Below are 14029 nucleotides of genomic sequence, written 5' to 3' on the forward strand. Positions count from 1 at the left end.
TGCTGGTGATGTGTTACCTTCAATTGCCACCAAATATGCATAAAGTTATACCTTACATCTTTTTCATGGTTTTGGTGGTTCCCATTTAGATTGCAAAACAATTCAAGGAGAATCTGATTGCATATTTGTAAGAAGGTGCATACTGTGAGGAACCTTCACAGGGGAAACTGAGGATGAGTAAGTTTTCTCTTTTATAGTTTACTGTTTTCGGTCTTACTTCCTTAGACGCAGCCCAAAAGGTAATTGAACTATAGTAATAGTATTCAATGCCCACAGCATACATGATGTCAGTAATCTCACAAACGTGGGGCACATAAACTGCTGGATGTATATGTAATTAAAGATTTGTCTCACAGAAACACTGTCCTAAAATTTCCTGACCTTCCTTAGAATGAATGCTTATGACAGAATTCAATGACTAACAAAAGGGTGACCGGATCCAAAGTGAGTCTTGGACCATCGCATTGCGTCTTCAGAGAAGCCAAGAGCAGACTTCACTAAGCAGGCTCCCACCTGGAAAAGGCATACCTTATGTTATGTTAGTGCCTTTATTAGCCTGATTCGGTGATCACACCTACAGCAAGGCAGGTCAGAGGCTGTGAGGCCAACAGCGTCTTGGCAATCCCGGAGTGCAGGACAACACCGTTGACACTCTGAGTACAAGCACAGTGTGCTTTGAATACCATGTCCACTCTGCACCTCCCAGTTGCGGCATATCTCAATGATGGCAGCTGATAGCAACAACCCCCATTCTCTTCACCTGAATTGTGTTGCAACTATAATGAAGGCAGAAGGCCATGTGAGATAAATCCAAAAGTATTTTATTGAGCGTCCAAGTCACCGATCAGTCCAGCATCAAATGCCATCCCAACCATCTCACCTAGAGGGTTCATATTACTTGCTTTCTGGGTTCATATTACTTGCTTTCTGGGTGTGGATCCAATACATGGAGGTGAGGCAGGCAGCAGAAAATCAACAGGGAATCAACCATTACATAACACCTTCCACTCCACAGTGCGTCCCTCCCTTTGACACAAGTCCCTTATATCTTGTGAAAGCTACCAGCCAAATTCATCAGTGCCACCATGCAAAACACTTTTCAAAGAAATACATCTGTAAAGTGTTCATGCCGCTGCACTGGGCACCCATAGAAGTCCTATTGGACTTCTTCACACAGGGCGAACCTGAGACTCTGAGACCTCCTTTGTCTGTAGTAATTTCTGCCCAGGAAGCCACTACCTGTGATTTCCCAGTTTTTCAGAGAGTTCTCCTACTAGTCAAGGACTTAAAGCAGGCTCCTGCAGCCTCTGTGGCTCAGCGGAGCTTCCAACCCTTCAGGGACCCCTTAACTCTTTATTGGGGCCCCATTCAGCTGAACTCCATTGGACATCTGTGAGATATGGGAAGCTCAGGGAACCCTATTCACCTTCTGCTGGGGAGCCCCATCATTTGGTCAAGCGTGCAAGTGTTCTGACTTGTAAGTATTGTGGGCTTTGAACCACTCCCACCTCAAGCCCATCACTTTCATTCATTCGTGGGCTTGCCTTTCAAAAATCCTCTGTTTCATTGGTATCATTTGTCCCTCCTTGGGACAGTTTTGTTGCCGCCTTGCAGACTGTCCCTGTTACATGGATAATTGCACGATTGCCGATACATTTGACTGCGAGCAAACTTATTTTTCTTTTTGTGTCTCTCCTTTGCGCTCATGGGTGCCATGGTGCTTTGAATAAGCTCGTTTAAGTCAACTACTGTTTTACTTTTCCTTTTCAATTAATGTGGCAAGAAGAAAAGTCTAGTTAGGAATTTACAACGCCAATAGCTGTAACTGGAGCAAGTGCGAGACCCATTGCATTGCAAATGCTTGTTTTGCATTATGCCACTAGTCTCCGTCACTGCCAGCCTGATTTTCCATACCAGTCTCCTGTCAGTGACAACACCAAGAGATCGCTCCTCAACTTGCTGTTAGTGTCTCCCTCAGACATCTCCCATCAGGTTTATGGTAGTTCCACCGTTTAAGACCTGCCTTGGCAGTCTTCGGACAGTGCCACCCTGAGTGATCTGACCTCACGTCAGTGCCCCTTGAGGCAGCTTCTATGTCAGTCTGCACTTAGTGCCACCTTGAGACAGTGCTTTAAATGGAAAAATAGAAGTGCAGGTACTCTGTAATAGAGTACCTGCTTGTTTCTGAGAAGTGCCGGTACTATCCAATTAAAAGTATTACGTTTTTCCTGAGATGTGCCGGTACTCTCCCTCTCAAAATAAAAAAGTGCCGGTACTCAGTACCGGTGAGTACCGGCCCATTTAAAGCACTGAGAGATCTCCCGTGTCAGTCGACTGATATTGCCCCCTTAGGAGTTCTGCTGTCAGCTGGTAGTCAGTGTCAGTGTCCATCTGAGACTTCTCCGGTCCAACTGCGGCCAATGCCACCTTATTCTGATGAGTCTGAAGCTAATGCCTCCCTGCGGGTTCTGCCCGGCCTGTCTGAGCAGTGCTGCCATTAGACATCCCATCTGTCAATCTACAGCTAGAGTCATCGAGAATTACCCTGATAGTCTAATTAGGTGCACCGTACGCGATCTAACCTAGGATTGTAGAGCGATGTCTCTCGTCAAGCCGCGGCCGGTGACAACCCGCGAGTTCTGCTTTCACTGCTGGGTCTGGATTCAGAAGCAAGCAGGATCAGCATGAAGACCCGCCCCCTTTTGCAGAGGTGATCGCCCCCTCCTTTGGTGACAGCGCACCTCTCCAGAGGATCCCTTTAAGGGGCCGGTCCCAGGAACCGTCCTTCAGCTGTGGCACTATAAAGGCATCAGGTACAGCAGATTCAAGAGCAGCTGCCTGGGCGAGATAGAGAAGAGGAGGAACGGAAGGGAGTGAAAAGGGAAGGAGTGTCAGGGAGCGGGGAAGGGAATTATAGAAAGGGAAAGAAAAAAAGGTGAAGGAGGGAAAAGGAAGTAAAAGTGAAGTAAAGGGAGAGAAGCAGGAGGGGAAGAAAGAAAAAAGGGAAGCATTTGGTAAAAGGAGAGCAGGAAGAACGAGGGGGGAGTAAAGGGAGTAGAGCAGAAGGCGACGGAGAGGGGGTGAGAGGAAAGGAGCGTTGCCGGGCACAGAGGCAGAGGGCTCAGCACTCTCTTGTCTGCCATGACCGGGCAGCACTGCTGGGGATACGGGGAGGATGACGGTAAGTGAAGCCCCATCTCTCCCCTCCCCAGACCCTGCGCGTCCCCCCCCACCCCCCTGCTTGAACGCATCCGTTCCTGGCCTCCACCCCCGCCAGTGCCCTCGCATTCCGCCACATGTCTGCCTGTCACGCCGCGCCGCGGCAGCCCCGCCACTTTCCTCACAGCCCACTGCGTGCACGCGCCCTCTCCATGGCGCCTCAGGGTGCTATGGCAGCCCCCTACTGAGTTCAGTGGCCAGCACTGCCAGCCACGCTTCCTTCTGCACCTGCAGGGCACCACTTCCATGTCCACTCAACCTTCGCCACCCGACCCTCAGACCAACACCTGTCCTATGGCACAACTCCCCCCCCCCCATCATTTTCTACAACTGGCAGACATAGCTACCACCCTTCCCAATCCAACTCCCTCTCTATCCAGTTCCCTAATATATGCTGCCCTCCTCACAGCTCCCAAAGAGCGTGGACACCCCCAGGTCACGAGTGAGGATGCCCTCATCCCAATGATCACTACTGGCAGGCAGGGCACCGTTGAATACACGGCCACGTGCCGACCTTGAATACCTAGCATGGCACCCACAGCTCGAAGGCACGGGTAGAGCAGGGACAATTAATAAAGAGTCAGGGTCAAAGCTCGGACCCTTAAGGCTCGCCCAAGATCAAAGATGGGACCCTGAATCCGTAGCCAGGGACTGAGCTGGGATTCTTGAAAAGCCCGCGGTGGGCAGAGCTGGGATCCTGACCCGGCCACGAGCCGAGCTGGGACCCTGAATATATCTAGCGACAGGTAGAGCTGGAACCCTTAACAGTCAGCCACGGGCAGCTCCGGGATCCCGAAAACCAGCAATCGGTGGATCTGGGATACTTACTGCCCAGACACTTTCAGAACTGGGACAGTGAACAGAGCTCGGACCCTGACCCGGGGTTCTGGAAACCCAGGCCAGGGAAAGGCTGCACCAAAGAACCCCCAGCATGGGCAGAGCAGGGACCGTGGCTTCCCGGCCATGGGCAGAAATGGAACTATTGATGCCGAGCCATGGGCAGAGGGGCCTGGTGTCCAGCCATGGACACCGCTGGGACCTTGATATGTTCAGCCAGGGGGAGTTCTTCCTCTTTCCCTGTTGCACTCCTTTCTCTTGGACTCGTGGGTCCTGTGATGTGGTGCAGTGAGGGGGGTGCTGTCTCTTACGCGTCGTCTGAGCCCGGAGGCACGTGAGCCGCCGTGGATCTGCCCACAAGTCTCGCATCGGGATGAGCGGATCCCCCCGGATACTGAGGATGGTTCAGGCAGAGGACGTTTGAATGTGGAACTCCGTGCGCCCTGCCCTTGAGAGGATGCCCTAATGATGCTCCTAGTTCTCCTGGGAGAGCGGAGGGTGAGGGGGAAAGAGTCGGGAGGGTGGTACGTGATGGGGTCGGGTATGCCTGGGTGCCGAGGGAGACAAAACCGTCCAAGGCGCAATAGTCTTTACATGTGCAAGTGACACATGCGACGGTCGAAGGATGTATGTTCAAGTTCATATATAGAGCCACGGCTGGGTCCTAGTCTCAACCTGGGATAATAGAGCATGCGTTTGCCACCCCCATCTGCCAAAGTACGTCATCGCCCCTTCCCCTCCAACACTGTGCAGCCACCTATTCCTCTCAGAATCTTCCTTGCACTCGTGTTCTGCTTTCAGCGTGTCTTCCTCCCCCTTTACTGTTTTAGACTGTCTCCTTTTCTTTGCCAGGTTGTGTCCTCGTCCCAAACCATCCCATGCTCAGTGTGTGTCCTGCTTCATCCTTTCCCTCAGCCTGCGTCTTCAACCTGTTATCTCCGCTCAGACTGTAGCCCTTCCAAGTTTCTATAGCAGACTGCCCTCTCCAGACGGTGTCCTAATTCCGAGCCCCTCCTCCACGGCTCTACCTTCCCAGCCATTACTCCCTCTCAAGTAGTGCTTTCGGTTGCGTCGTTCCCTCTCTGGCCGTGACTTCCTTGCCAGTAATCCTTCTCAGGCTGCTCCTTCCTTGCGTTATACCCTCCCAGGCTGTGCCTCCCTCATCATTATTTCCTCTCCGGCTGTGCCTTCGTTTGCAGCATTTACTCTCAATCTGTTCCTTCCTTAAAGTTACTCCCTCGCAGGGTTTGCCCTACTTTCGCCATTCCTCTCCGGCAGTAGCTTCCTTGGTATTTTCCCTTTGCAGGCTGTGCCTCATTTTGTGTTATTCCACATTCGGCTGTGCCTTCTTTCAAGTTATTTCCTCTCAGGCTGCACCTTCCTTAGTATTATTCTCTACCAGCCATCTGTCCCAGGTGTTCTCCTCTGCCTCCCATGCCCCTCTCAGACTGTATTCCTCCCTGTGCCCTTCCAGCCCTTGTCCCCCCCACCTCAGTTAGATTGTACCTACTTAACAGACTGTGTCTTCCCCTTACCAATCTCTGTTTAGTCTGTTTGTTCCCATTATTCCCATGCAGACTGTTTCCTCCCCCTCCTCTCATTCCCCCATCAGACTCCTTTTCACTTTCTTATCTCTGGCTTTTCTTTTTACCCCTCTCAGACAGTGCTTACCTCCACTTCCCCATGGAACTGTGCCTTACTTTGAATTAACTGCACCACACTTAGAAAGAGGACAATGCCTCTGAAGATTGTTTCTATGCAAGAAGGTGCCTTTCTGCACAAAACAATCCAGCCTGCAATGCAGGCACCCTTGCTTGCCTGCATTGGCGCAAGGCAGCACATTTTGCACCAGCACAAGGAAAGGACAGAAATGCCCCATATCATGTTAAATATACAGCACATTCCTGCCCCTTCCCGTTCATGCAGCGCATCGCAGCAAGGTGGCTTGCTGTGCTGCATAAAATAATGATAAATCGTACCCTAAGGGAGGAGTCCAAAGTTTATCTTTGGTGTCCTCCGTGGGTGATGTTGAATGCTGGAAAGAGGTAACTGACCCACTGAAAGCTTGAACGAGTCTGAAGCCCGGCTCTGCCTCAGCTCGAGGCCTTGTTACCTCGAGCCCATAACAGGCTGAGCTTTCATGTGGCTTCTGCCTGCCACCTTCCTTTTAGACCGGATAGGGCATTACAGCTACACCTGCTGTTTTTGCACCTGCGAGAACCAGGTTTGAGTCTCGTGTCAGCTCAGCATCCTGTGATTCTGGGCAGATTACTTAATCGCACCGTGCCTATAAAAATGAATGCGACCTTGTGTAATGTAACATGTGCTCATGTAAAGTGCTCCAGTATCTTCAGTTCGGGTTCGCACTGTATGGAAAATGCACTAAAAGATAAAAACAAAGCCTTAACATTAAAAAGGAAAGTCAGATACCAGTTTAGTGCCTGATTTGTACAAAGTGAAACCAGAAAACCTGGATAAATCTCAGCTTCCTCACTTAAACTGTGTGATCTTAGACAAATATTTCATTTCACCAAAACTCCTTTTTTCATTATTGTGTATGGCGCAACTTCCACATATATGAGTTCAGAATACCAGTTGTAGAAAAAACAAATTATGTTTGATTTAACAGACTATAATGCTGCTCTATAATAATCTGGGCCAGTAGTGGGTTTACATGAAAATTGTCTTGCCTCTTAGTTCACTAATGCTCCATGCTTAAAAACTATCACTTTTAATAAGTGCTTCTCAGTGCAGTTTTATATTGTGACGTATTGTCACAGTCTCCGCACGTTAAAGAAATGCACTTTTTTTTTAATTTTGAAGAGACATTATCACATTTTACCTGATATTTGTGTATTTACATGGCAACGATTTTCAGGGCTCGTCCCATGCGCAAACTCTAAAATCCAAGCTAGTCCCATTACTGGGATCTGTGTATTATAATTTGTTGCCTCTCCCGCGTCTAATGCCGGAGTTGTCGAATACTAAGGGCGCTTAATTTCGATTCCACCTCACTCCTCTTTCATCCACCACCATACAGTCTCTTCAACTCACGCCTGCAGACTCTCTTTCATTCCTGCTTTCTTCCTTTGTTTCTCTTTTATTTGTCATCCTCCACACTTTTGTCTTCCTTTGGGTCGAAATCTCACGATGAAAAGAAAGTTCCTATGCCTAAAAAACCCACAAGTATGGCAGTGCTCACCAGCCACAGCCAAAGGCACGCATTCAGTACTGGCTGTCTGTTGCCAGTGCTGGGGTTTGGCCTGTCCTCCTGTCACCGTAATGAGCCCACCCCTCTCTCCAACTGCATCTCCCACACTTCCGACCCCATTTTCCCAATACCAGTTCTGAGATTCGTTCTCTCCCTGGTGTGTTACCTCAAGATCACCGAGTGTTCGCACGAGCGCTGGGGGGAAGAAATATTCATTTTAAAGGGATTTATTTGTCTGCCTCCTCTGAAGGTCATGACTCATTCTGCAATGTCTGGGATTTAAGGTCACTGCAGTGAAATACGGATGAGTTTACACACTTAGCGCTAGTGGTACCCAGTGCAATCATCTTGTTTGGCGCCCCCCTAAAAAACCTCCTTATCCACGGATTCCTGCGCTACCTCGCTCCACCACTGCCCCTCATCTCTCCGTAGCTTCTCTCTAACATGCATTTCATGTTTTTATAGCGCTACCCAAACCCGTGTAGGGTGTTGGAGCACTTTACATCACACACATACAGAGCCAATGAATCCTACGTGTGTAAATCAGTGTAAGGGAAACAATGAGGGTGCCAGGGTGTAGGACTCACCCGTCACCCTTACTAGTAGACAGCATATTTTAAGTGTTTGGACAGGACGTTCAGAAACACAGGATTTAAAACGTACCACAGTGGTTGGGGTTAGCTTTACTGATAATATATTTCTACCCCATCTAATCCTTGTAAGGAACATTAGGATGAAGATAGATGGGGGAAAAACATAGGGCCTCATTCCGACCCTGGCGGCAAAAACCGCCAGGGCCGCGGACCACGGAAAGCACCGCCAACAGGCTGGCGGTGCTTCCTGGGCCATTCTGACCGCGGCGGTAAAGCCGCGGTCAGAAAACCGGGTCCGGCGATTTCCCGCCGGATTAACCCCGGTTGGCCCAATCCTCCATGGTGGGAACAGGATGGCGGGAACGGGTGTCCTGGGGCCCCTGGGGGCCCCTGGGGGCCCCTGCACTGCCCATGCCACTTGCATGGGCAGTGCAGGGGCCCCCTAACAGGGCCCCATTAAGCTTTTCACTGTCTGCATTGAAGACAGTGAAAAGCGCGACGGGTGCTACTGCACCCGTCTCACACCTGCAACACCGCCGGCTCCATTCGGAGCCGGCTTCAGTGTTGCAGGCCCTTTCCCGCTGGGCCGGCGGGCGCTCCCTTGGCGGGCGCCCGCCGGCCCAGCGGGAAAGTCTGAATGGCCCCAGCGGTCTTCTGACCGCGGAGCGGCCAATTGGCGGTTCCCTTTTGGCGGGCAGCAACCACCGCCCGCCAAACTTAGAATGACCCCCATAATGTTCTGATGCGAAACGTCCTCAACTACACGTTGTAAACAACACGGACGTTTGCCATGCAAGTGTAACCACGCTGCCTAAACAATGCATGTCTCTTTCTGTGCCTTAACCACGCATGTTGTGAACTATGCATATCTGTGGTTAAGGCACAGAAACAGCCATGCTTTGTTCGAGAGAGGACGCGGTGAGGTAAGTGGGGCTGGGGCAGGGGTGGCAGGGTGTATTAAGGGATTGGGGTGGGTGGGGGGCTGGGTGTGTTTTTTTTTTAATGGGTGTGGGTTGTGGTTTTTTTTTTTTAAAGGAATTTAGGGTGGGGGGTTGGGCTACGGGCGGGAGTGACGCAGTGAGGTGAGTGGGGCTGGGGCAGGGGTGGGGGTGGTTTAAGGGATTGGGGCGGGTGGGGGGCTGGGGTGGGTTATTATTTAACGGGCGGGGTGGGGGTTTGGGAATTTTTTTAAGGAACTAGGGTAGAGGGATGGGCTAGGGGCGGGAGTGACGTAGTGGGAATGGGGGATGGATTAAGGGATTGGAGAAGGGATTATCGGGCTATTTTTGCTTTTTAAGGGGCGGGGATGGAAGGTTTGGGATTTTTTTTATTTAGGGTGGGGGCGGGGTAATTTACTTTTAAAGGGGTGGGGCAAGGTTTAAGGACAGGAGGGAGGTGAGAAGAGGAGGAAGGTTCGGGAGACAACGCAGTGAGGTAAGTGGGGTTGGGGCAGCATTGGTGGGTAGTTTTTAGTGGTGGGGCAGATCTAGAATTTAGGGTGGGTGTGGAGTCGGGGTACTTTAGCTTTAGTTTTTAGGAGTGGGAAGTCAGGGTATTTTTTTTTTACAGCTCAGGGTTGGTGTGGGTTTTGGGGTAATTTAGTTCTTAGGGGCTGAGGTGGGGGATCGGGATAGTTTATTAGTTAATTTTTTTAGGGTTTAGAGTGGGTGGGGGGTGCTTGGGGTAGTTTACTTATTAGCAGGCAAGGTTTTAGGGCTCAAGGTGGGTGGGGTACGTCGTAGTAGTTTAGTTTTTAGGGGTGGGGTAGTTTTTTTTAGGGCTCAGTGCGGGTGGGGGGGTTAGATAATTTATTTTTACGGATGGGGAAGTCGGAAATGTTTCTTTTTTTTTTAGGGCTCAGTGCGGGCTGGGGTGTCGGGGTAGTTCACTTTTATGGGGTGGGGTTGGGATAGTTTTTTTTAGGTTTAATGCGGTGAGGGGTGTGGGTACTTTATTTTATAGGGGTGAGGGTGGGAGTGTTGGGATAGTTTTTCTTTTTTAGAGCAGGTTGGGGAGTCGGGGTAGTTTACGAATTAGGGATGGAGGTGATTGTGGCATCGGGGTGGGTGGGGGGTGGCATGATAGAATCACGCACAACGGTTGGCATGCCATTTCCACACATGCCTTTACTAGGCATGCTTTTACAATGAAAATTCGTTGTAAAGGCATACGTGGTAAAGGCATGCTTGGAAACAACGCGTCTCTCTTCGACTGCATTGTTCAGGCATACGTGGTTCCAGCATGTGTGGTTCCATCATACAACCCATTCTGACGTATACCAGGCAGTTTGCATGCAGCTCTTTGATTACAGTTCATAGCTCACTGTGATAGGTTAGGGTTGTAATTTATGAACTGCAGGTAATAGAAGCATCTCTGTGACCAAAGCAGTAACCTAGTGAGTAATCCACATAAAATACAGCTCAGTGATTTCCGTGGTATGTGTGCTTTGAAGCAGGCATATTAATCATCTGGCTACTTTATCAGGAGTGGAAACTGCCACTAGACAAAACTCTGAGTTGTCTTGACATTTTTATTGTTTACTGAAAACTGCGGGATACGGAACAAAATCTGCAGCAGGTGCCTTTAAACCAGTGTTACTTCTAAACACAATGCCCCCCCATATCAGCGTCAGGTGCAGCTGAACCGGTTCTGCTATTCCTGATTTTATAGGGAATGCTAATGTGATTTCAGGGTTTGAAAGCCAAAGACATATTTTTAGGGTCGAGCCTGCGTTGCATGCGCTCGCGCATGCGTATCGCAGCGAGACACTTTAGTGTTTAGAAAAGGGCTCGGAGCCCTGTCAACGTCACGTCAGTGTTTTTGATTGGTTCGTGGGCTTGCCTAATAAAATCTGCTTGCTTTCATTAGTCGAAGGCATGCGTACGTCATGACTTTTCCGGTGGCTAGCCCTCCTCCAGCGCATCGACCAAGTACAGAAAACATGCGAGGCTCACTGTTTTCTGTCCGGCTCGTGGACTACTTTTTCTCTAATTTACTAGCGCGATTTCGCTTGGCAGAAGTCGAGCGCTTTATATAGTTAATTGCACTTTTTTGGGTTGCGTACATAAATGCACTTTTGCTGATAGGTGAAAAGTCGGGTTAGGAGTTTACAACGCTATCAGCTCTAACATGAGCAAACGCGAGACCCGTTGCATTGCAAATGCTTGTTTCTTAGTGTGACTACTGAAATATACAGTACCTTCTGTAACACACGCTCTGTAGGTGGGTTTACATATGCATCAACATGGATTCACCGATTAAATCACTCATGGGAACTCATCCCCTTGTAAAAATAGATCATATCCTTCACCTCTTCTATGAAAGAGGCAACATTTATCCAGGGTACCAGGCAAAGAGAGCCCTTAAATCAGATTCAAATAGCGTACAACACCAGATTGCAACCAGATGAGAAACCAAACTGAAAAAAAACGTGATATAAAACCACACCCAAGCAAGATGTGAAATCAGACTTTAAAGGCTATTGAACCAGAATGAAACCTGACAAAAGACAGACTTACAAAAATGTATGCAACCCGAGTGAAACTAGAAATTAAACCAAAGAAAGGCAGCAATGAAATCAGATTGGAACTAAATATTAATCCGAACCGACACAGCTGTTTAAGCAGACTGAAGCTCTCTGGGAGGTCAGACTGAAACCGGCAGATACCAAACATAACAAGCATTTGCAATGCAATAGGTCTCACATATTTCAAACAAGTTAATTGCCATCTTTTGACACACAGTGCCCGTGAGAAAAAAAAAAAAAAAACATGAGTGGAAACTGAGAAAAGATGACAACAAAATAAAAAAAAATTAGCTTTAAAAAATAAAACTTTGTAATTTTGTGCCTGCTGGACATGTTTTTGGCAATCACAAGCCTTCTGTTTGCAGGGCACTGGAAGTTACAACAAAATAGTACCTCGATCACGTAGGGAGCAGTGGACGGGCATTCATTAAGTTGAAATCAATTAGTGCTTGATCCCTGCTCCACACAGAGAAACAGAAATAATGCCAGGCGTGCTTTGACGAATTACGAGGCTGTAAAGAAGAATGCCACGCAAACCAACAAATGGCGAGTGACAGGCTGGCTCCAAGCCCTGTACTGATCACAACAGCGTCGCGCATACAAAACGTACGCACCAGCGCATGCACTTGAAGACTTGACCCTGAAAAGCCACTGAAACTAGATAACTATGCAGAATGAAACACTCTCTGAAATCAGGCAGAAACAGAATGAAACCAAATATGCAAATAGACTAAAGCCAGATGTGAAAATCACTGTGACTCCAGTGATTACTTGAAAGAAGCTGTAACTCCAAGGTGAAGCAAACCAGGAAGACCGACTGAAAGCAGATGCACTACCAGATTGGAGGCAGTTGTGAAACCAGTTGACTGGTTTATGAAACTGGTTTGCCTATAGGTATCTTACTTCCTGTAATACCTTGAGCACTAAACTAGTCCTTCCATTCACAGCACAATTGCCTCTCAGCTAGGTTCACGCCATGAAAGTATTAGTACATACAGACAAATAGGTTACCATCATGCTTGTAAGTCTGTAGGCCAAGCTTCCATTCATGTATCCACAAGTCACAGGTTACAATTACTGGCAGCAACCACTCAGCCTGGTATCCAGGCCAGAGAATTACATTCTATTTAGTTTGTGTATGCCCTACTACTCAACGAGCTAAAGAGAATTCAGTATGTGGTGTGGATATTATAGCCAGTCACCATTATTGTCACTTTAGTGTTTTACATATTTTAATGATACATATTTCCTGAGTTGAGAATGACACACTTAGGCAGATGCTCCAAATGGTACCAACATTGAAATAGTAAGAGTCCTTCCTTGTTTGTCTCAATGCCCAGGGCCTTCAGAGTGGCACAGGTCCTACCCCATCGCAGAGGGCGAGCGACAGTCTCCAATCAACATCGTCTCTTCCGGAGCTGTGTATAACCCCAGTCTTAAGGAGTTGACCATTTCTTACGAGTCATGCAACTCGCTCCACATCTCCAACAACGGGCACTCAGTCATGGTGGAGTTTGATGACACAGACGACAAGACTGGTAAGCTTTGTGTTCCTATTAAAGACGGGGTGTGTTTTTGTCCCCAAATTGTCTACCCATTTTAGCAGGGGAACGTGTACATTGCGTCAATGACAGGTACGGTTGTAGCATTACAGGATTTGCGATAGAATACAAGGCAAAGAACTTTATTGACATGACAAAGTTTATGCATGGAATTCATACCACCAAGGGAGAAAACCTGCAGTATGACTACAATACTAGTTTTCAACATGAACACAAAAGTATGAAAATGGATAGATATAACTGACAATACATTTTCTGACTAGCGGGATTGTGCTGCAAAGTACATGGCAGCTAGTTCTGCAGCCTGCGCTCTTCCGAGGGTGTTGCACCATTTTATTTCTCTCATTTTTTCTTGGAAAGTCTTTTCCCTTCTTGACTGCTTCAGAAAGTTAGCTTCTGCGACTTCTTACTGTTTACCTTGGGCAGTGCCGGGGAAAGTCTTTTTGATTTCTGTTACCCTCCTGCATCCTGGGTTGCAGAGATCTGAGTTCTTGGGTTCCAATTTCTTTTCTTGTCCACGCTTGTTATTGTGCTGACGTCTGTAACAATCCAGATCAGTGTGTATCCCTATTTGCATTTCTCGCAGGGAGATCTATTGCTGTGTAGTGCGTGCTCTAGTTTCTTGAGAAGGGCCTCCTCATGAGCTGCGGCACCAATGATAGACAAGGCTGGTGCTGTTCTCATAAGCTTGCATGTTTAGTATGTAAAACTCACGACTTTTTGTATGGTTCCTGTTTTTTTATTTATTGACGGGCCTAGCAGTGCAGTGAGTTTCTGCCACTTTTTAGGTGTGTTCTTAGCCAAGACCTTTTGATTTTACAAAAATTACATGGATAATCTAATTATTTATTAAGGCTTTCAGCAAGCCCTGTTCATCCACTGGTCTTTTATTGTCTCATTCATACTTTTCCTCTACCCGCTACAGCATACAACTTGGAGCAGAGGGTCATCCCACTTCAGCCATTGATTAACTCTATGAGTTATGGCTTTCTGGCCTTTCACAAGTAGCACATCTACACATAAAATAGTTCTCTTCAGTACCAAAGATTATGATAGCAACATGTACGTTTTTGAGACCAAA

General features: G+C 48.1%; 1 protein-coding gene across 1 annotated transcript in view; it reads left to right on the plus strand.

Moving 5' to 3' along the window:
• The first annotated feature begins 2830 nt into the window (after positions 1–2830).
• The window catches only part of CA7 (carbonic anhydrase 7), a 122495-nt gene continuing 111296 nt past the window's right edge, over positions 2831–14029 (plus strand). The window contains exons 1-2 of the mRNA XM_069217199.1: positions 2831–3181; positions 12727–12924. Of these exons, the coding sequence (XP_069073300.1) occupies positions 3142–3181; positions 12727–12924 (238 nt within the window). The 5' untranslated portion in view covers positions 2831–3141. The remainder of the gene's footprint in view (positions 3182–12726; positions 12925–14029) is intronic.

Source organism: Pleurodeles waltl, chromosome 12, assembly GCF_031143425.1.
Source record: "Pleurodeles waltl isolate 20211129_DDA chromosome 12, aPleWal1.hap1.20221129, whole genome shotgun sequence".
In the NCBI taxonomy this organism is placed as follows: domain Eukaryota; kingdom Metazoa; phylum Chordata; class Amphibia; order Caudata; family Salamandridae; genus Pleurodeles; species Pleurodeles waltl.